General features: G+C 40.5%; 1 protein-coding gene across 2 annotated transcripts in view; it reads right to left on the reverse strand.

The window, feature by feature from the left end:
* LOC127439846 (serine/threonine-protein kinase SIK2-like) overlaps window positions 1–23,092 on the reverse strand; it is a 68,487-nt gene that overhangs the window by 42,690 nt on the left and 2,705 nt on the right. Inside the window, exons 3-4 of one of the 2 annotated variants that reach the window (XM_051696095.1) lie at window positions 22,521–22,584; window positions 6,461–6,622 (exon numbers count right to left, since the gene is read on the reverse strand). In XM_051696095.1, the coding sequence (XP_051552055.1) occupies window positions 6,461–6,622; window positions 22,521–22,584 (226 nt within the window). Of the gene's footprint in view, window positions 1–6,460; window positions 6,664–22,520; window positions 22,585–23,092 lie in introns of those variants that run through there. The other variant, XM_051696096.1, reaches the window with a different exon arrangement.

Genomic DNA, 23,092 nt, shown 5'->3' on the forward strand with positions numbered 1-23,092 from the left:
TAAACTGCACTGGACAGCAAATGGAGTCTTCTCTAGGGTTTCTGAAGAAATCTTAACAATGTCCCAAAGTGTGCTTACATACCAAAGTCTCCAATATGAACAGTAAGATTTCAATAAGAACTCACAAGAAACATTTCACATTAATCTCTTCCTAGACCAAATTATTAGAGATATGCTCTCAGTGTATAAGAAATAAAATGTTCCTCTGGGAATACATGTGTAACAAACGATAGTAAGACAAACAGACCCAAGAGCAGAGGAACAGTTCAAAGGATTTATTAACAATAATAATGAACAGTAACTAGGTAGAGGAATGTAGAAAATTCTGACACTGGCTGCTGCAGCGGGAAGTGATCTCCAATGGCGTGTGCATCGTAGTTGCGCAAGGGGCAATTCGTGAAGAGTGTGTTCGTAGGATGAGTGTGTGCATTGTGGAAGTGAGGAACATGTCAGCTGGTCTTCCATGGAAGACCAGCTGACATGCAGCAATACTGGAAGGCAACCACACACCCAACACGCAGGCAACCAACAGATACATGAGACAGGACCAACTAGGCAGAGAGAGTAAGGTTAGTACTCAATATCAAACAACAATCTAGCAAAGATACTGAGAACAAGACGGGCTTAAGAAGGGAGTGGATTAGAGGATAACAGGTGTTGCTCGGCACGCTAATCAGTGGCATGATCAGCATTCTCCCAGGAACAATCAATGTTCCCATGGAAATGCCGATCACGCATGCCAGCCGCACCTGCGAGACATGAGGGAGAGAAAATGACAAAACATACAAAACAAACCGAGCCGTGACAGTCACCCCCCCCCCCCCAACTGTCTCCTGGCATCCCTGGCAGATTTGCCTTGCCAGAGGTGAAATTGATCTATGAGGGTGCGGTCCAGGATGTCCCAAGCCAGGACCCAACATCTCTCCTCAGGTCCATAACCCTCCCAATCAACCAATTATTGGAACCCTCTGCCCCTCCATATGATGTTGATCAGTCTCCTGACCGTGTACGGCAGAGAGCCATCAACAAGATGCGGAGGAGGTGGGACGGGTGTGGCAGGGTGTAACTCAGAATGGTTTGATTTTGACGATGTGGAAACGGGGTGAATATGCTTAAGGTAAGGAGGTAGTTTGAGATGGACCACCACTGGACTAATGACCTTGGCGATGGTAAATGGCCCGATAAACTTGGGACCCAGGTTACATAAGGGGAGTCAGAGCAGGATGTCCTTAGAGGACAGCCAAACCTGCCTGCACATGTAAGCTGGGGCCTTTAAAAAGCCATCTTCCACTCATCGCCCTTCCTAATCCGGACAAGGTGATAAGCGTTGCGTAAGTCCAACTTCGTAAAGATGGACGCTCCCTGCAAGAGTTTGAAGGCTGAGGACATCAACGGTAAAGGATAGCGATTCTTCACTGTGATGTCATTCAGCCCCCGATAATCTATACAGGGTCTAAGCGAGCCGTCATTCTTCTCCACGAAGAAGAATCCCACCCCTGCCAGTGAAAAAGAAGGGCTAATGAGACCGGCTGCCAGAAATTCATTGATATACCTGTTCATGGCCTCCCTCTCGGGAACCGAGAGCAAATACAGCTGTCCCCGAGGCGCAAAGTGCCAGGAAGCAGTTCAATTGCAGGGTCGTACGGGTGATGAGGAGGAGGGGTCATGTCGTGGGACCGGCTGAACACCGCTCTCAAGTCATGGTATGTCAATGGTACTCCAGATTAGTCCACCGGTTCATCCTGCAACAAAACACAAGACTGGCCAGGGGAAACAGCAGAGTTAAGACAGTGCGACAAACAATAAGGACTCCAAGCAAGAACAGTGTTGGTTGACCAATCTATGTGTGGGTTGTGCGTTACCAACCAAGGATGCCCCAACACTACTGATGCCGATGGAGATTGGATAAGGTAGAAGGACAACTGCTCTGTATGATTCCCAGCGACGAAGGTGACCGGCTTTGTGGATTGTGTGATGACGGACAGTGGCGTGCCACTTAGGGTGTGGATGGTGATGGGTCTTTCCAACTGGACCATAGGAAGTCGCCACTTAGAAGCCAATATGAAATCCATAAAGTTCCCTTCAGCTCCGGAATCAACCAAGATGGAAACCGTGTGACAGGCAGATCCATACTGCAGCTGGGCCGGGAGAAATGTCCGAAGTCCAGGGTTTTTTTCCAAAAGTGTTTCACTTGCCAGTAACCCCTCTCCTACCGACGAGCGATGTCTTTTACCGGACAGGAAGCAGAGAGATGATCAAAAGCAACACAGTAAAAACACAGTCCATTAATGAGACATCGCTGTTTCTCCCTGCGTGAGATTTGTGTTCTAGTGACTTGCATAGGCTCAGTGTCGGGCCGGGATACTAGCGAGTTGGCTGGAGAGGCTGAATGGTTAGGAGGATCAGCTGCCAGGGTAGGTCCCACATAGCGTGGTCGATCCCACATAGCATGGTCATTCCACTCAAAAGAAGCAGCTAGGGCGCGAAATTCAATCGCATAATCTGATACTCGTCGATCTCCTTGAGACAGTCCAGATAAAACCCTCGCCGCCTCCCGATCTTGAGCTGAGCGATAAAACACTCGGCGGAGCTCTGTGGTAAAGGCATGATAGGAAGCGCAGCAGGGATGTCTGTTGTCCCATATGGCAGTGCCCCATTCGCCAGCCCTTCCGGTGAGGAGCGTAATAACACAGGCCACCTTCATCATATCTGAAGCGAAAGTGGAGGGCTGTAACCTGAAGAACAGGGAACATTGCGAAAGGAATGCGCTGCAGGATTCAGCATCACCTGAATACGGGGCTGGAGGGGGAATGCGGGCTTCAAAGCGTCCAGGAACCAGAGGAAACACCAGAGCCAGTAAGGAAGCTTCCAGATGGGCCAGCATCAGGAGATAGGTGGAGCTGCTGAACAAAGGAGGTGAGCTTGGTGAGCTGTGAAGCCATCATCTCCAAAGCCCAGTTTGAGGCAATGATTTAATCCTGCTAACATACCAGCAAGACTCCCTGCTGAGAGAGGCTGCACTGAAGAGTGGATTCCTTCGCTGGGTCCATACTTGGCTAGATTGTTCTGTAACGAACGATAGTAAGACAAAAAGACCCAAGAGCAGAGGAACAGTTCAAAGGATTTATAAACAATATTAATGAGCAGTAACTGGGTGGAAGAATGTAGAAAATCCCGACAACAGCTGCAGCAGCGGGAAGCGATCTCCAATGGCGTGCATGTCGTAGTCGCGCAAGGGGAAATCCGTGAAGAGTGTGTTCGTAAGGATGAGTGTGTGCGTTGTGGAAGTCAAGAACAGATTCGTAGAATCCTCCGTTGAAGCTAATAAGATGCAGAAAAACACCCAGCAGAGATGAGTGAACTTAACTCCCGACATGAGGGCAGAGACGAGGTATTCTCCATGGAAGACCAGCTGACACACAGCAATACTGGAAGGCAACCACGCACCCGACATGCGGGCAACAACAGACACACAAGACAGGACATGCATGTATGCCAGCTGCGCCTGTGAGATATGAGGAGAGAAAATTACAAAACATACAAAACAAACCGACAAACTCTCCAGAGCCATGACAACATGCATACAAAAAAGATCACACTATTTTTGACAGAAATAGATTCTCAATGCCTCTGCTTGCTTCGTACAGTTATCTCTGTACATGAATGACACAATGGCAATGCCCTGTAATGCGGTTTCAGTGCCTCTCTCCAGCTTGGTATGACATAAATACAGACAAATTGTCTGGCACAAGGCTCTGTCCTCTGTGTAGTGACTGGTACTTTTAGCACACAGCATGTTAGATGCCTCAGTGTCAACCCCCCCCCCCACCCCCCCGTTCCCACTAGTGTCTTTGTACCGCAATCATTTCTCAACATCACAAGAATGCAATACAATTCCTGAATGGAAAAAACAAAACAGAAGAGGATTGTTTTTCTGCACAATTCCGCATGATATCTAGATAAAATCTGGGAATTTAGGTCAGATCAGCTGCAGGTATTTAGTTATTTTGTTGATATGTTATGCATTGGTCTTAATGAATTTCACACTATGTGCTTTAGAGTTTGACTGATACGGGCTTTTTAATGGGCGATGCCAGTATCTAGAGTAGGGTGTATATATATATATATATATATATATATATATATATATATATATATATATATATATATATATATATGAAGGTTCTATTAAAACTGACTTGGAAACATTTTACCTGGCCTTCATCATTTATTTTTGGTACTCATATGCCTTTCATGTATAGACTTATTGTTTTAGCCTTGTCCTTGTCTTTCAATATAAACTATGAATATTTATTATAAAAATACAAATTATTACATGTTTAAAACTATATGATCATCTAAGCAAAGATTGAATTTTATATATATATATATTTATTGTTTGAAAATTATTTCAACCCATTTTTCTAAAATTATGACTGTCCCACAGTCCCGTCATTTACACCACTCCAAACAATTTTGCCCCTAGCAGAGCTTTTTTTTCTTATTTTTTGAATAGTTAGTTGTAGTTACTTGTTTACCAAGTCAACAAAAGTCCAAGTAAAGAGCATGCTTGAGATGAAATACGGGTATGATGTTTTAATAATAGAAAAGTAAAATCAAGGTAAATATCACCTGTGAGCAGAATATATGTATAGGCCTTCATTTCCAATCAAGCTGTAATTTTGCCAAATTATTCAAAAAATTGTGTGAAAATGTTATATAATTCTTTGTATTGAGGTTCCATAAAATGTTTTTATTGCCACAACAAAGTATACATGTTATTTCTACCACCCTAATTTCCACCACAGAATTCTATCAAACACAATACAGAATTTGAGATGTGCAGGAAATGACACTGTGATGGGAATTTTCACGACTTTCAGAAAAAATTGGAAAAATGACATAAATATCCTATGACGCATGCACATACACTTTTTTTTTTTTTTTTTTAAACGAGATTTTACTTTCTAGAAAACCACAGTGCTAAACGTGCCCAAAGTTGAAGGTTTTATAACTCACAGACTCACACAATTTTGTTACAGTAATTAGACAAACATAGACAGTTATTGGCCAGTAGAGATAATCTCTGCAAACACAGGCTAATAACCCAGCCTGGATATATCACTCCTCCTCAGTAAATCATAACAATTGATAAAATAAAATAAAAAGAAAAAAAATCACAAATATTATTAAATAGACTTGACAGATGTGTTTTTCAAGGCAAGTTCAGTATAAGTATGTAGTGTGCAAAAAAGGTGACGTGATTTGCAACATGAATGCAACAAAAATTATTACATCATATTACAAAGCAGAGATATTGTTCTGCATTAACAGTATGAGTTGTGGTATATGTACATTTTTGAAGAATGAACTGTGCAACTAAATCCAGTTTGAATTGATCTCACTGAGTAAATATGTGATCCCATGATAGACCAATGATGGCATTGTGTGTGTGTGTGTGTGTGTGTGTGTGTGTGTGCAGTGTGAGAGAGAATGCACAGGAGAGGGTAATGGCTAAGTTCATAAAGCACCTTAAGTTTTTCCCTTAAGTAGACACTTAAAGCGTGATTTCCTCTTACCTTAGGGATTGATTTAAGGGTGTTACATTTAATCCCTTACTATCTCCCTACAAACTTTCAGAAAATCAGAAATGTCCCAACCAACATTTGGGCAATTTGACCACATATAAATACTTCGTTCATGGTAGATAATGCAAAAAAAAAAAAAAAAAAAAAAAAAAAAAAAAATGCACTGGATCCAATTTTAATTCAATGTCTAACCACAGTAGTTCATAAATATAAGGATTAGTACTGAAAAGAATCAAGAACATGGATAGTATAACAGGATAGTAGATTATTTAACTGTATAAACGGATAGATTGCTGGATTGTATTGAATTGTCAAAATCTTCCATTTCACCAAAATTAGCTTTAGGAGGCATTTAATGTTCTACTCCATGTGCTTAAACAATGCTAATATTTGCCCTTGAAATGCACAATTGTTTCTCACTATTGTAATTTCTGTGCCACTATAGCCACCAAACAAATTTTCAAAAATAATGATTGTCTCCGATCATGTTTCCAAAAAACTCCAACAGCCCCACCGCCATTCTACATTGTTCCTGGAAGGTAATACCGCCCCAAATTCATGGCATTGTTTGAGTCAGAAGTTAACGGTTCAACCACTCAAATAAACAGAACAATGTTTTCAAAGCACCACAGTGCCACATTGCTTAAACTTTTCACAGAAGGCAACCAATGTATGGCTTACTTATGGTTGTCTCTGCAAATTAAACTGGGAAAGGAAATAGAAGGCTACTTTAAAACAAGTAAAATAAATACAAAAACAACAACAAAAAACAAAACAATCAACTCCATACTGGTTTAACTAACACCAAACCTTCTTATAATCTGTTTCCTAATTGTCAGAACTAAGAAGGAAGACAGGACACCTTCTCTTACCTGCTATCTTAATATTCATGTGTGCATCCAGTAACAAGTTCTCAGCCTTCAGGTCCCTGTGAACAATGCTGCGCTCGTGGCAGTACTCCACTGCTGAAAGGATCTGCCAGAACTTCCTCCTCGCGTCCATCTCACTGAGCCGCCCGCGGCTGGCCAGGTAGTCTGTGTTGCCAGACAGGGATCAGGTGTTATTGGGTCGTCATCTGCACATCCAGGCAACATGTCATAGTCATGAATTTTTAGTGAGAATGGCAGATGGTGATAATAAGCAGGGAAAAGGCAGGGATACATCTGTTTAACAGTAATGATCATTTAATTCCTGATTAAGTGCTTTTTGGGGGCTTATTAAAGGGGTCATATCATAAAGAATAAAGTTTTCATACTGTAACTTTCAGAACTCAAACACTCCTCCAGAGTCCAAAAAGACTAAGCAGCAAAAATGGCTTGTTCTGAACTTTCGCAACTTTCTGATGTCCTTTACATTTACACATAACACATTTACACATCAATAGCACCTATTTAGTATTCAGAAACTGGGACTGCCCTCACGGTGAGGTAATATGGAGGAAGCAGGATAAATACTCTTAGTCCTACACACCAGAAGAACAAATGATAACGGTGCAATGTGAGAAAGTCTGTTGAACCTTGCTGTTTCTGGCTGTGTGTAGCACCTGCTACTCTTCATATCCTTCTAAAGGATCCAGGTTTTAAAAATGAATGCCAGAAGTTTCTTTTTAAAGCTACACTATGTAACTTTTGGCTCTCTAGCAGTTGAAGCATGAGGAGGAACATTTTACATGAGTTGTGATTTGGCACTGCTCTTCTGGGCAATGCAAGTGAACCATTATTTTAAAAAAAAAAATCAACAATCGAATTTCGTTGGAAGTAAAATTATATTATAGGGAACACGCTAAAAAAATTATACACATTACTGTGCTATGAAATCGCTATATTATTAACAACTTGAGATGAGCATACATTTATGGGGATCTACCTTGTACCTACAGTGGCTTTTAGAACTGTTTAAACAAGATATCTACTAAAAGGAAAAAAATAGTAAGTGTCCACACACTGATTTAACTGCTCCAATAATACTTTATTGGCTTACACTTGCTTGCAACGTTTAGACCATTAGGTCTTTGTCAGGCAAACAGTAATAATAATAATCATGTTTTTTTCATTTTTCTGTTAAAAGGACAATGGAAAGTGACAACAACTTATGCATTTCTGTGACTGAGGTTAAAAAAATAAATAAAATAATTGCCCAAGAAAATAGCGACACACACACACTTTGGGAATCTCAAAACTGCAGCAATGTTCTGAAATACTCAGAAGTCATGAATATAAGTCATGAATAAACATCAACATGTTTCAGTAATTTCACCGGAAAAATGAAACATAAACAAATTGCGATCTCTAAACACATGAGTAATATTCTATTCATTAAAGCATGACAACCAATATAAGCAGGGTTGGGAGGGTTACTTTTGAAATGTAAAGTAACAGCTCTAAATAAAAATCATTATAGTAGGCTTACCGTTGTGAATCGTGGTAAGACAAGGATAGGGTTTTTAACAAGTATTTTTTATGTACTAACTCAATTATGAATTGTGTCGTTAATTGGTTGTTAATTGCAACCAAAAAAACAAACAAAAAAAAAATCAGCTTTAACAATATCCCAGATGATTTCAGACTGACTATAAAGGAATATTTGGGGTTCAATACAAATTAAGCTAAGTCGACAGCATTTATGGCATAATATTGATTACCCCTCACTTTCGATAAAACCAAAGTTCACCCACAAACTTTTTCATGGGGCAAATGTGCATCTTTTGTTGTGTCTTTCATACAGCAAATATGTATATGTGTAAATGCAAATGTTAAAATTGAGTGGTCGGTATTTTAAGAGATGATAGTGGCATGATCCCATCTGGACTGCCCTCTGTATGTCTGTTTTGGTTGGGTGTGTGTTTGTTTTGTGTTTCAGCACATGGCTTCATTTGGGGCTGGACTACAATGACACCACTTTAAAGGACATTTTTAACAGCTGGCTCAAAAAGCCCCTCGTCCCCTGGGTAATGGGAGGAGTGAGAATTCTCTTTGTGGGCTACCTTTCCCACCATGAGGAGTGGGCCTCTTCAAGCCAATGGCCGCATCCCTATGTAGAGTGTCCCACCACCTCAAGTCTAGTTGCAGTCAGGTCAGCTGCAAGTCCATCGATGACCTCCAGGGGGCACCAATGTCTCCTGCAGTTCTTTCCACCATCCTCAAGAGGAGAAGGAAGAAGAGGCAGACGCCTGTGCCCATGTCAGCTGTAGCTCCTCAGGAGGGGTCCGAGTTAGCTGCAGCTCCCAAGGAGACCCCACCATCCCTCCAGGGGCTGCTGTATCAGTTGGTGGCTGCCAATGATCTCTCCAGCTCCAGCTCTCCAGCAGCCGCCGAGTCAGTCCCTTTCCCTCCACAACCAACAACCTCTCCAGCGCTCCAGCGGCTGCCGAGTCAGTCCCTTCCCCTGCAGCTGCCCAGTCAGTCCCTTTCCCTGTGGCCACTGATGTCCTACCCATTTCCCAAGCGGCCATCAAGCCAGTCGTCTCCCCAGAGGCTGCCGACCCAATAATTTCTCCAGCAGCTGCTGAACCTGTCCAATTCCCTGCTGTGCTGACCTCACTCTCTTCTGGGTCTCCCGCTGCCTTGCCCTGGTCTCCAGGCTCTCCACCAACAACGCTCTGGTCTCCTGGTCCACCCTGGTCTCCAGGTCCTCTGCCAGCTCCACCCAGGTTTCCTGGTCCACCTTAGCCCCTGGTTATCCACCATCTCTGCCTTGGTCTCCTAGTCATCTGCTGGATCTGCCTTGGTCTCCTGGGCATCCCCCATCTCTGCCTTGGCTCCCTGGTCATCAGCCGGATCCATCTTGGTCTCCTGATCATTCACCATATCTGTCTTGGTCTCCCTATCTTCCGCCATTTCTTTCATCACCTTCAGCTCCATCCCCTTGATTTCCCCCACCTTCCCCCCCTTGGCTGATGCTTCCTGCTCCTCCTTGGCTTGTCCCCTATCTTTCTGTTCCTCCCTGGTCTGTCCCACCTCTGTTCCCCAGTCTGTCCCACCAGTGCCACCCTGGTCTACCTGCCAGTGCCTACTTGGATTATCTTGCCTGGTTTGGAGGCCAGGTGGCGTCAGTTGAGGGGGGTACTGTCATGAGTCGCTCACGGCAATAATGGCAGGCACAAGGAAAAAATATGTGCAAGTGTCCACTGAATGATCATTAGATATAATACAGTAGACTACTGATTCTTTACTGTTGGAGTTTAACTGAGAAGTAAAAAAATTAGCCATATTATTTATGTAATATTACAAAGTTTGATATGGCTTATAAAATCTAAAGTTATCCAGCCAAAGAGTGAGTGTTTTTCTATAACTATCTGCTTTTAAATTCTGCCCCACAAAGGCAAAATGCACCCTTTTAATTTTACCCAATATTGGTAATTAAATCAGCATAAAGTTGACTCTGGAATAAATTAATATGTAAGGGATAATGCACAGTCAGCCAGTTGTTGTCGCACATTACGCACAATAATAATTTTTAGATGTAAAAAGTATGATTTTACCATATAATTAATGATACAAATTTATACTATGTTTAACAAGAGAACACATGTACTTTTTACAGTAAACTATTGTTAAAATTACATTAAAAAACAAAAATCATGTTTGGTTAATATTATGACAGTAAATTTGCTCCCTATTATACAGAATATTGAGAGTAAGTTTTTGAATTGGTCTAAATTAGGGTTCTCATTAATAGGTAAGATTAATATAATGAAAATGATAACTATACCTCAAATTAATTATATTACTCAATCATTGGGTATATTACCAGAGATAGTAGATGTGAATAAGTATAAAATTCAATGGTGTCGACTGGCTTTGTTAACAGGTTGTACATTAATACTAAGGTAATGGAAATCTGTTAGAAATATTCCTTTTGATGAATGGTTGGGGGAATTGAAAAAAATTGAGTCGTATGAAGAATTGATATGTAAGCAGGGTAACCAGATTCCTGCTTGTGGAAAATGGGACATCCCCCTCTCAGCAAAAATGAAATTGATGTATCCTTACCTAGGTGCAGATCAATGCGAATACATCTGCATCTGTAACTGTTGTCACCTTATACTTTTCGCTGGCAGCAATTTTTCTCAGTGTGCGCTTGTCTTTCAAGAGTTTATCGTAAAATGCAGAGCAGTCAAGACCAAAATTAAGATGTAGGAAAAGCATTGCCTTCATGACTCTTACACTGAGTCGAGATTTATCTGGTGTCCATGCAGCGTTCATTAATGAGAACACACGCTCCACAGATGCAGATGTTACAGGCAGGCATAAAACAAACTCTGCGACCTTGGCTAAGACTCCGAAGTTGATGTTCTTGCTCACCAGCTCACGAAAAATGTCTGTCCATCTCTCAGACACGGCCGTCTTGTTCATGTTCCACTCAGAGATGTGATGAGTGACAATGTTTTTCACACAAGCCCACTCATCAAAGAGCAGGATTTCGTCAATCAAACTGAGAGCGGGGATTCTGGAGTAAAAGTGTTCGAGGATGCTCTGAACGTCCACTCTGGGATATCTCTCAGTAGGGCCCACTCAAGTTTTTCTCTGTTCTCCAATGAGCGGCTCCAATTTTGGAGGTAATCCACCGATGCTGAATAAAAGTTTCTCACTGCACAAAAGAAATCATCTGCTCGCATGTCACCAGGTTCATCCAGGGCATCCAACTGCTTTTTAATGTCAGAGGGTATGAATGATTCCTCCAGCCTGGCCTGCAAGACTTTTCTCAGGTCATGAATGTGCAAAGCCACTTCTGTGGCTGATATATGGTCTTGCTCCACTATCTCCAGTGCACGGTTAAAAGTGGCTGTTTGCTTGAGTGCAAAGCCAATCCAAAGTTTGGTGCAAGGATCGCTGAAAATGTCTTAGAAACAATTTGAATAGCCCTACCTCCACATCATACGCAATCATCGCAGTGAATTCAGAAATTCAGTTCCTTCATATCGTGCCTATTACACGGTATGAAGGAAACAGTAAGAAATACAGATTTCCTCATGAAGTACTAATTTGAGATTAAATGATTTATTATGTTAAAAGAACACGGAGCGTGACGAAGGGCAGTGGTAAAGCACACGCTACTAAGGCTGCCAGATGTCTTCACTGCCTCATTTTAGCAAGGACGTCCTGTATTTTGACTGAAATGAACATGTCAGGATGCCCTTTGTCCAGTGATTAAGCGGCTATTCAATCGAGAGAGACCCTCTCCCCCTGCAAATCGATCACGCAGGGGAACCCCACCTGGTGAACATCTCGTACTTGTCGACATGAGAAGTGTATTAATGTGGAGAGAGACAGTGGAAAACCGAGAATGCACCGTCTCTTATAAATCGCTTTACAGCTGAATACAGATTTATTAATCTTTCACATTCACGGCTTGTGTTAGTCTTGACTATTTTCACTGTTGTCAACTTTACATAGCATTATTTTATCACCAAATCTTGTATGCCAAATAATATAAGTATTGGGAAGCAACAGTGTTTCGACTTTGTTCAGTTTTCAGTTGTTCAGTCAAACAGCTGTTGTAATTTGATTGTGTGGTTCACATATATTGGGACACATATGACAATGATTGTCTGGTGTGAGTGCTTTTAGTGGATTTTGTAAATCGCTTGTATGTTTTTATTCTTTCATTTTTGGAAAATACAGTTCCACATGTTTAATGGTGGAAGGACGTTCACTCTACAAAGATGCTAGCCAATCAGAACAGTGGGTGTTTCTTAAAGCTGTACTATGGGTTAAACAGAGCGTTTCAGACCGAGGGCTAAACACAGGATAGAAAAGGTCATTTGATACTATATTATGACTGTTTTTTTTGTACTACAAAACTTTACTAACATAATAAGTGGACCTCAAGGAAGAAAATGAAAAACATTTAAATCCATGACATGACCACTTTAATATAAACAGCAGCCAAAGAAATATGTTTTAAGCTGTGGTTCGATGATACTTGAGTGATTACAATTAACATTCTATTCATCTTCATAACACAGGAGATTCATTCATTCTTAGCCTATTAAAGGGGCTTAAAGGACACAGTATTCACGTCCACTTCCATGCATCACAGGTGTTTTCTTAATACCTATTACTATGACAGAGTGCCATGAATAGGCATCCACCAGCTTTTCATAAATCAAATCCAACAAAAACAACATAAGTAAGCAGCATATATTCAGTCCCTCCAAATCATGGCATGAAAAGGCCAATCTGTTATCATCAGCCGACCATCCATTCACAAAAGAACCTGACTGTCAGCCATGCCTAGTTCAGATGAGAGCCGAGTGCTGATAAAACAGCAGTTAATCAGTTGTAGAGGGCATGGTGATTGCAGTTGCATGCGTATGCATGCATGCGTCATACAGCCCATGTGTTAGGGACATGTAGGAGACTTCAAAGGATGCGCTGTGCATACGAATGCGCTGTGAAGCGGTGTGGTGCAGCACGAGCGGGATGGTTCGATATTCAGTTGACAGATGGCTTCACATCCCTATGGATTGAGTATATGACAAAATGTAATTTGCACCCAGCAGGTACTAAGGAAAATAAGCATCTAATGCATCTCATGATAATGTTGATAAAGATATTTAGAACCTGCAACAAAAATCGCACATTGCAATTTTTCCACCAACATCCAGAATAAAGACCGAAAATATGATTAAGAAGCACACCTCACATTAGAAAACTTTTGAGATATGGAAAATAAAAATATGACGCACAAGTAACCGGGAGCCTAACAAACGGCCACATTCACTTTTCACAAAAATATATACATTTGTATTAAGTGATTGATTGAATGAATGAATGAATGTTAATCACTACACTTCTGTAGAATTTCAGGTAAGAAGAACTGTGATTAAGTAACTTGAAGGTCATTGGCCTTTTCCCAGTTACAAGCCAATACAAGATTCAGAACATCTGAAAAGCATTGCATAATTTCTGAAAAATGTCTTTGATAGAGGCAGATGAATCACTTGATGTTCTACAATAATACCTTTAGAAGAGATGACCTAATCCAGCACCAAAAAAAACAAACAAACAATAAACTTCAATCTCACATAGCATACAGGGACATTCTGGGAAAGCAAATTAACGCATAAATCATAAATTAGTCTTTTCATATTGCACTTTACAGTCAAACCAACTTGCATTAACTAATTTTATACAGCAAAATAGGACTAAGTGCTGTGGTGCATGATTAAATATCATTTTAAAAGCTTTATATTATTAAGCATTTAAAACATTTACTGTATATTATAGACCAATCAGCCATAACATTAAAACCACCGGACTAATATCGTGTAGGTCACCATCGTGCTGCAAAACAGCTCTGACCCGTCGAGGCATGGACTCCACAAGGCCTCTGAAGGTGTCCTGTGGTATCTGCACCAAGACGTTAGCAGCAGATCCTTTAAGTCCTGTAAGTTACGAGGTGGGGCCTCCATGGATCGGACTTATTGGTCCAGCACATCCCATAGATGCTCAGTTGGACTGAGATCTGGGGAATTTGGAGGCCAAATCAACACCTTGAACTCTTTGTCATGCTGCTCCTGAACAATTTTTGCAGTGTGGCAGGGCGCATTATCCTGCTGGAAGAGGCCACAGCCATCAGGGAATACCATTGCCATGATGGGGTGTACGTGGTCTGCAACAATCTTTAGGTAGGTGGTATGTGTCAAAGTAACATCCACATGAATGCCAGGACCCAAGGTTTCCCAGCAGAACATTGCCCAGAGCATCACACTTCCTCTGTTGGCCTGCCTTCTTCCCATAGTGCATCCTGTTGCCATCTCTTCTCCATGTAAATGATGCACACGCACCCAGCCATCCACATGATCTAAAAGAAAACGTGATTCATCAGACCAGGCCACCTTCTTCCATTGCTCCATGGTCCAGTTCTGACGTTCACGTGCCCATTGTAGGTGCTTTCGGCGGTGGACAGGGGACAGCATGGGCACTCTGAACGGTCTGCGGCTATGTAGCCCCATACGCATCAAGCTGCAATGCACTGTGTGTTCTGACATCTTTCTATCATGGCTAGCATTATGTTTTTCAGCAATTTGAGCTACAGTAGCTCTTCTGTGGGATCGGATCAGACAGGCTAGCTTTCGCTCCCCACGCGCATCAGTGAGCCTAGGGCACTCATGACCCTGTCACCTGTTTACCGATTGTCCTTCCTTGGACCACTTTTGGTATGCACTAACCACTGCATACAGGGAACACCCCACAAAACCTGCCATTTTGGAGATGCTCTGACCTAGCCATCACAATTTGGCCCTTGTCAAAGTTGCTCAGATCCTTACGCTTGCCCATTTTTCCTGCTTCCAACACATGAAATTCAAGAACTGACTGTTCACTTGATGCCTAGTATATCCCACCCCTTGACAGGTGCCATTGTAATGAGATAAATGTTATTCACTTCACCTATCAGTGGTTTTAATGTTGTGGCTGATCAGTGTATCTTAAAATGGGGATAGAGCAGTATTATGATCTCTGCAACTGTCCAGCTCATTGGTCACACATACTTGGGATTGAACCATCAATTATCATTTTAGCAGAACAAATCCTTAAATGTTATTCTACCACAATATTGATCATATCATACCACATTGATGTACAACTGCAGCTCTTACAGTGCCATTCAGACAATGAAAAGAGTTTAGACATTTTGAGTTACACATTTTGAGTTTTTTTGTACTAAAGTAAAAAAGCATTTAAATGATAATATCAGCCAACATTTATATTATTAATATTTCAACGGTTTAGAGTAGAGACATATATATTTATGAAATACACATATACTGTACATGTAATACATATTACACAGCACTCTGGAATACTCTATTCTGATTGGTCAATGGTGCCATCTAGCGGTCTGATATCTCTGAAGGACAACCGCACATCCAGGGATTAAGATATATCAGACCACTCATCTGGGTATTGCAAGTCATCTTTCCTGCTTCTCAGATCACTGTGCGATCTTTACAAGAAAGCTAATAAAATAATTTCAACTCAAATCAATGTTTTATGTGCATTTATTTATTTATTTGGCAAGTAGTTTTGTAATAAGATGCATAATGAGTCAGATGGTCATTATTTACAAAGTAAACAGCAAAAGAACTCCGAAGCAAACTGTGGAATTCAGCTTTTCAGCTATTTATAACTAATCTTTTATGTCCATTTATTTGGTTAGTAGCCATGTAATAAGCGGGACAATGTACAGTCTGCTGGTTGTTATCGCAAAGTCACCCTGATCACCCTGTCAGGGTTTACTTTGTGATAACAACCGGCTGACTGTGCATTATTCTTTACTTACACCACGGGTCTGTTGAATGCTTGATTCTGATTGGTTGACGGACATTCTAAGGTGTGCAATTATTTTTCATGTAAACGCACGGCTATGAAGTAGTTCCAGGTCTTGCCGCATAACGGTTCCATATCACTTCACCAAATTATTTCAGTTATTTCAAAGAGCCCTACAGGCTACCACAACAAAATAACCAATTAAAACAAAGACACTGGTTAAGTACATCGGATAAGAATGACAAACAATGTCAATTATATCCTACATTTATTTCAATTTCGGTTGAAAAGCTCCCTTGTCTCACCTGCACTTACACACGCACACATACATACAATGCGCATGCACACACACACACACACACACACACACACGTGTTGGTGCAGCTATTCTTATGAGGACTCTCCATAGACATAATGATTTTTATACTGTATGAACTATAGATTCTATCCCCTAACCCTAACCCTACCCCTAAACCTAATCCTCACAAAAACTTTTCTGCATTTTTACATTTTCAAAAAAACTTTTAGTATGTTTAGTATGTTCACTAGAAATGTCCTCATAAACCACATATATAGCATAATACCCTTGTAATTACCAGTTTATAACCTAACAAATGTCCTCATAAACCACCCAAACCCACACACACACACAGACACATGGTTACTCCAATGAAGAAAAGCAGCGCATCCTCCATTGCTAATTCTAATGTGACGTTTTCAAACTAGCAACGAAGGCTTGAGCTGTATCAAAGCTAGATACACTTGATCAATACAACAGTTTCTATATTATCTGAAATATCTGTGGGAAACACCCTTGCGCTCCCCCTCCCCCTCTCTTTACACACTCCCACACACGTGGACACACATACACATACATATACACACACACTTACTCGAGTGTGAGAAATAGAGCCGTTATGTCAGGCATCTCTGTAGGGTTGAAAACAGTTGTTAAGATTTACATCGGAAATATGGCAACCCTCGCTGCAGCTGAGAAGTGCTTAAACTTGGAGCAATGTTACTTCTGACGAGAGCTGCAACAAAAAAAGGTAATCCCACATGTGATCTCTCTCAATTTCTGAGCTTCTCTCTTTCGATCCCTCAAATACAAACTCACTCACAAACTCTTTCTCCCACACACAAACACACTACTTTGTTACTCCAGTAAATGCTCCAGGAAAGCAGCGCAAGCCTCGCAGTCCTTTGTTGCTAGTTCTAAAGTGATGTTTTCAAACTAGCAATGAAGGCTCGGACTGTATTACAGGAAAGTAGTTCCACTCACAAGTGCGTTTTAGGGACGAAAACCAGAAAATGTATTGAGATAAAACCCTTAACGATGTATTAAGATGTGGTAACCGTGGTATAAGCGGAATAATTTATTCCGGCCCGTTGAATTATTGAAAAATAACCTCGGGTGTGCATTATTTTTCAATAATTCAATGGTCCGTCCTCAATTATTCTTTACATATACACTGCCTGGCCAGACAAAAAGTTGTATACTCTAATATTTCATTGGACCGCCTCTAGCTTTGATTACGGCACGCATTCGTCGTGGCATTGTTTTGACAACCTTATGCAACATCACAACATTTATTTCTATCCAGATTTGCATTATTTTTTGGCTGAGATCTTGTATTGATAATAGGGAAGTTGAACCACTCTGTAAAGTCTTCTCCAGCACATCCCAAAGACTTTCAATGGGGTTAAGGTCAGAACTCATATGTGAAAATGATTCCTCCTGCTCCCTGAACAACTCTTTCACAATTTGAGCCCGATGAATCTTGGCATTGTCATCCTGGAATATGCCCATGCTGTCAGGGAAGAAAAAAGCCATTGATGGGATAACTTGGTCATTCAATACATTCAGGTAGTCAGCTGACTTCATTTTATTGCCGCATTAACGTTGCTGAGCCTAGACCTGACCAATTGAAGCAAGCCCAGATCATAACACTGCCTCCAGAGGCTTGTACAGTTTGCACTATGCATGTCAGTTGCATGACGGGTGCATCACTTCATGCACTTCCCTTCTTACCCTGACACAACCATTGCTTTGGAATAGGGTAAATCTGGACTCATCAGACCACATGACTTTTTTCCAATGCCCCACAGTCCAATCTTTATGCTCCCTAGCAAATTGAAGTTGTTTTTTTTTCCGATTAACCTCACTAACAAGTGGCTTTCTTGTGGCCACACAGCTGTTTAGTCCAAATCCTGTAAGTTCTCATCGTATTGTGCATGTGGAAATGCTCTTACTTTCACTATTAAGCATAGCCGTAAGTTCTACTGCCGATTTTTTAACAATGTGACTTCACCAAGCATTTTAGTCATCTCCGATCATAATCATTTAAGATTTTTCTTCCGCAAAGCTGACGGTTCACCACTATCAAGGACGGATTAAGAACTGAGAGGCCCATGGGCCAGTACACCACAGAGGCCCCCCATGACCTGACTACATTCACCTTTATGTGGTACAGGACACTTGACAAATTTGGCTGAATTTTTCAAATTGACGGAAGAAAACTTTGGAGCAGTGTCTTCCGGCCAATTATATGTAGCCTACTTTTTAATTATGATCCGTTCCAAAATCATGCATTATTAATAGGGATGTGCATGGTATTCAAATACCAAAATCACTTTTTGGTTATTCTGCACGATTAAGGTCTTCAACCCGATCTGAGTTCAATAGTACCTGACAAACCTACAGGTTTTGGGCCAGTTTCGGGTCAGATTTTCAAGTAGGCTATAGGGTTACGGGCCGCTTACATGTGCATCTGTGCTGTTTTTCAATTGTTTTTTGAGGGCATGTAAACATGCACTGGACGGATGTCTTTGATCGTTGTGCCACAATTCACTTTTTTCATCGTACAGCGCAGGACCATCGATTTTTTTTAGACATTGTGTTAAGTTTAAAAGAACTTTAATATTTATAAACACATCTCAAGATACCTGTTTTACAATTCGTTGTGTAGGACCGTCAGATTTTTTAGACACTGTTAATTTAAAAAGAACTCCAATAATTATAAACGCATCTCAAGAAACCTGTATTCTGTTTCACCATTTGTTGCACTTTTCAGGTATTTAGGCTCATAGCTCACTGTACACTTTATTCCCTGCTAATCTGAGTTTGTGTTTAACGCATCAATTATGACAATAAACGTTTTTTATTCCTGAGACCTGACTCCCGACAAATAACAGAATAACCGTTCATGAACTCTCGTGGTTAACCAAATATTACTAAAGGATACCGTGTACATATTTAGGGTTTTAAGGCATCTTTCGGTTTATCATTAAACAATAAATTCATGCAGGACTTAAACATTTTAAAGTCATCCATACTGTTGCACGAATTCTGTCGCTTATATGAATTTAAACCATCAGCTTTGTACACAGCCAGGGTAAACTGCACCTTATCTTTGTGTTTGGAAGCATTTTGTAAATCAGACGCTGTTCTTTGTAGTCCTTCAAATAAACATGCTGCACCTGTGAGATGCAGATTCCTTGAGCGCACACTCGAGTCGTCCAGCATGCATTCAGCCGAACAAATGGTATTTCACATAAGGCTGACATTTACGTGGATTTATAATAGATATCTTAAAATAAATAAATCATTGATTTAGAGCTTGGGACCCTTTGGGTTTAGGGGCCCCTGGGCAACGGCCCAGGTAAGTGAAAATAATATTTGCTGTGATCTCCCATTCACTCCCATTCACCTCTGTCAAAGTTTACCCTGCAAACGTTTACTTCCACGTTACAAAACATGGAGTGTGAAAAAGGTCTATTGCAATTGACTCTTTGTTAAGCTCCGCCTCCCTTTACTAATGTTGCTCGCTTTGACAAGCTCTGCAGAACTCCCCATTGGAATGAATGGGAGATTGCCGTGAACAACGTGGTTTTTGGCAAAATATTCTCATAAAACGAAGTGGATAATATTTTAAAGTGGGCTGGTATGAAGAGTGAAATTGTAGTGCATATTTTTTGTAAAATAAATTGTTAAATTACACAGAAATTTTATTAAAAACTGTGGAGACTGTGAATCAGAATCAAGGCAAATTATTACAGTCACTTGAAAAGAGAAAAACTTCATTTAATAGCAATTACACATCTAATAACATTAGCGTAATTGACCAGAGCTGTTTACAACGTCTCATAACACACTCATTTTGATGTTGTGAACTGTTTATTTACTATAGCTTTTACTATGACTTGAATCAATACATAAATTAATTAACATTCAGTTATTAGCATTCATTTACCTTGGAGCAAATGTAGGTGTGATTGCAGATGTTATATGTTCATTTGGGAATGAGGGCTGACACAGTTTAATTCATAACATGCTCTTCTCCTGATTTATTAAAGATTATTTTGAAAAAAGAAATATGCAGGTATCCTTTCTGTGTCACTATTACAAATGACCCGGCAACAACTTGTTTTACAGTTTTTGGATTATTTTGATAAAATCCTGCTTAATAGTACTCAAATGCACATTACTTCCATGGGCTGTCATTGTAAAATAGCAAACGTGTGTCAGAGTAATGGCGGCAATTGCTAAGACAGGATTGGCCAGAAGCGCTTTTAAGGTGGAGCTTAGCGAAGGGTCAATTCAATTCATTATAGAACGCAACAGTCTGGTTCCAGAAGGAAAAATCCCATTCATTTATCCCATAGACTAATTGATTTTCAACGATAAATTATAAACCTTTAAAGACAGACCTAATGTGAGCTACGTGGTTGTTCATCAGTGGTATATGCTTCCGTTGAAGCCATCCGTCCGCGTTATCTCAACTTCATTGTATCGTGTTTGATTGCAGAATTCATGGTAAACAACTACATTACCCATTGTACAGCAGAGAAAGATCCACCAATCAGAGAACCGCATCCAACGATACCCGCAAAATGTGGTTCGGAGTGACGGCGCGCTTCCATGATGCACTGTGAATGATGTAATCGAGTCGGTCTCCCTTCACTTAAACTACTTATATATTTGTACATATTGGAATATTTTGCAATAAACTTAAAATATATTGTTTCTATACTTATAATCAACAGCCTAAAATCAATAGTTTTATATATTCCTATAGTTTTTTATTCAATTACATCCTTCGCAATGCTTCATGGGATTGTAGTTTGTGCCCTCATGAAAGACGGTAAGTACACAGCCTTGTACCTTTGTCTTTTTGTCCAATTTTCAAATACTTTATTGCCTCAAAACAAATGTTGTGATGTTGTGATTCACCTCGGAGCTGGTTGGATTGTTTCATGGCTCACAACTCTTTTATGAACGATTTTATTAAAAGTCTATCGAAGAAATTAATGGGGAAAATACTTCTGGAACCCAGATGGTTGAAAAAGAAATTAAGGTAAGGTAGATGCTATTTACACTTACTGTAAATAGTGGCACATGCTACTTGCAGCCTAGTGTACTTCGTGGCAGATACTATTTTTACAGCAGTGTATTGTAGTGTATTCTAAATAATCTAACAGCATTCAGTTTATGTAGTAGTATAAGTATTGTAAAGGAGCTTAAATACATTTCTGGCAGCGGGACGAAATGCATCTGACCTCGTCAGTGCTGCTTTTACATACAGAGCAGTCAACGGTAAAGTCAACGGTCTCTTCAGGTTCAGGAAATGGGTAACTGCGCTGCCGTTATGACCCACGCTCTCTGCCTGCCTGTGAGATGAAAGGCACGCGTCCCGGCCCCCACCCTACCTAAACCAAACCCTTCTCTGCACTGCCAAACCTCCTTGATCATGATGAGGACACCGTGTTTACTTCCAGTTATATCACACTCCCCTTGGACACTTTATTTACACCTTTCATGTTCATTATTTTAAATAAAAAGACTCTCCGATGGCTGACAGCATTTAGTAACTGTATGTCTTTGCTTAACTGGAATGGATATGGGGAGAAGAGAGAAATTGGCAAAAGGCTAAACTGAACCCGGGTCGCTTGCATAGACTGCCAGATGTAGTAGTAATGGCACAACGTCAGCTCTTGGCAAATCATGAGTGGAATTTACATACTTATGTCTATATGTTTTCATCCTTTTCTTTAACAATATAATTATATTTTTACTAGTTTAGGTTCCATCAGACTATTAGTGTGCATACAGGCTGTGTGGTCAGTGCTATTTACACTAAATGCAAATAATTATTAGGCTATACTGAACCCATAGTAGGGGGCTCCCTGGTGGTCGCGGGGGCCCTGTGCAGCCGCTTATGTTGCTTAATAGGTAAGGTCGGCACTGCATACACACATTTTACATATATACATGTGAATCTGAAAGGATGTAATCTTCACAACGTATTTTACAGTTTGTTACGGGTGAAATAATTGTTTCCTTGGTCACGTAACTTTTCCATTACAGGTGACACATAATAAGTAAAAAAAAAAAAACAGCTTCTGCTTAGCTCATCCATATGGTTTTAAGTGTGTGAATCATTGCACATATGGATGTTATACACAAAAAAGTGGTAAAACCATGTCAATCCACTGTAGGCATGCCTTCGCTACACATGCAATACTTTAAATTCTGTGAGTAGCAGTGTGTGTTGGGTTTGGGGTGCAAGTGGGGGGTGGGGGGTCAGTACGGATCAAAATGAAATGGGAACTTTTGCAAGGAACAATGTGTAAAATTAAGGGAATTGGACACACTCACCAAATATCTCTCCATTTCTGGCATACTCTGTGACCAGATAGAGCATGTTTTTGGTCTCCATGACCTATTGAATGAGAAGAGATGTGACTTGTGACAATTAGCTCAGATTCAGGCAATGGATAACAATGCAATTAAAATCACAAATAACCAGCACAAAAAACTTGAAAGCACAAGAGACTGATAGTGTTTCCATCTACCACAATGCACACATGCAACTTAAACCTTTAAGTGAGAAAACAATTCTACATCCCTTTTCTATGAGGTGAAGAAAAAACCAACATCTTGACTGTGCCAAGTGATTCACACTTAGTCAATAATATGTTATGACTATTATTTTACAGGCATAGGTGTTACATTTCAGTAAGCCATCTTTCTTTCGATAGCTGTCCTAGCTCTAAGAAGGTTTTATTTCATAGTTCTGTGCACACTAACAAACATGTTGCATAGTACTACCATGTTTACTTTTTTGGACAAGGTACCATGAGTTTCTAGTCATGCACTACCATAGTAGTATGGTACCATGGGATTATTTAAAGTAAATATCATGATACACATGGTAAAATGACATAAAA

This window comes from Myxocyprinus asiaticus, chromosome 4 (assembly GCF_019703515.2).
Source record: "Myxocyprinus asiaticus isolate MX2 ecotype Aquarium Trade chromosome 4, UBuf_Myxa_2, whole genome shotgun sequence".
NCBI lineage: Eukaryota > Metazoa > Chordata > Actinopteri > Cypriniformes > Catostomidae > Myxocyprinus > Myxocyprinus asiaticus.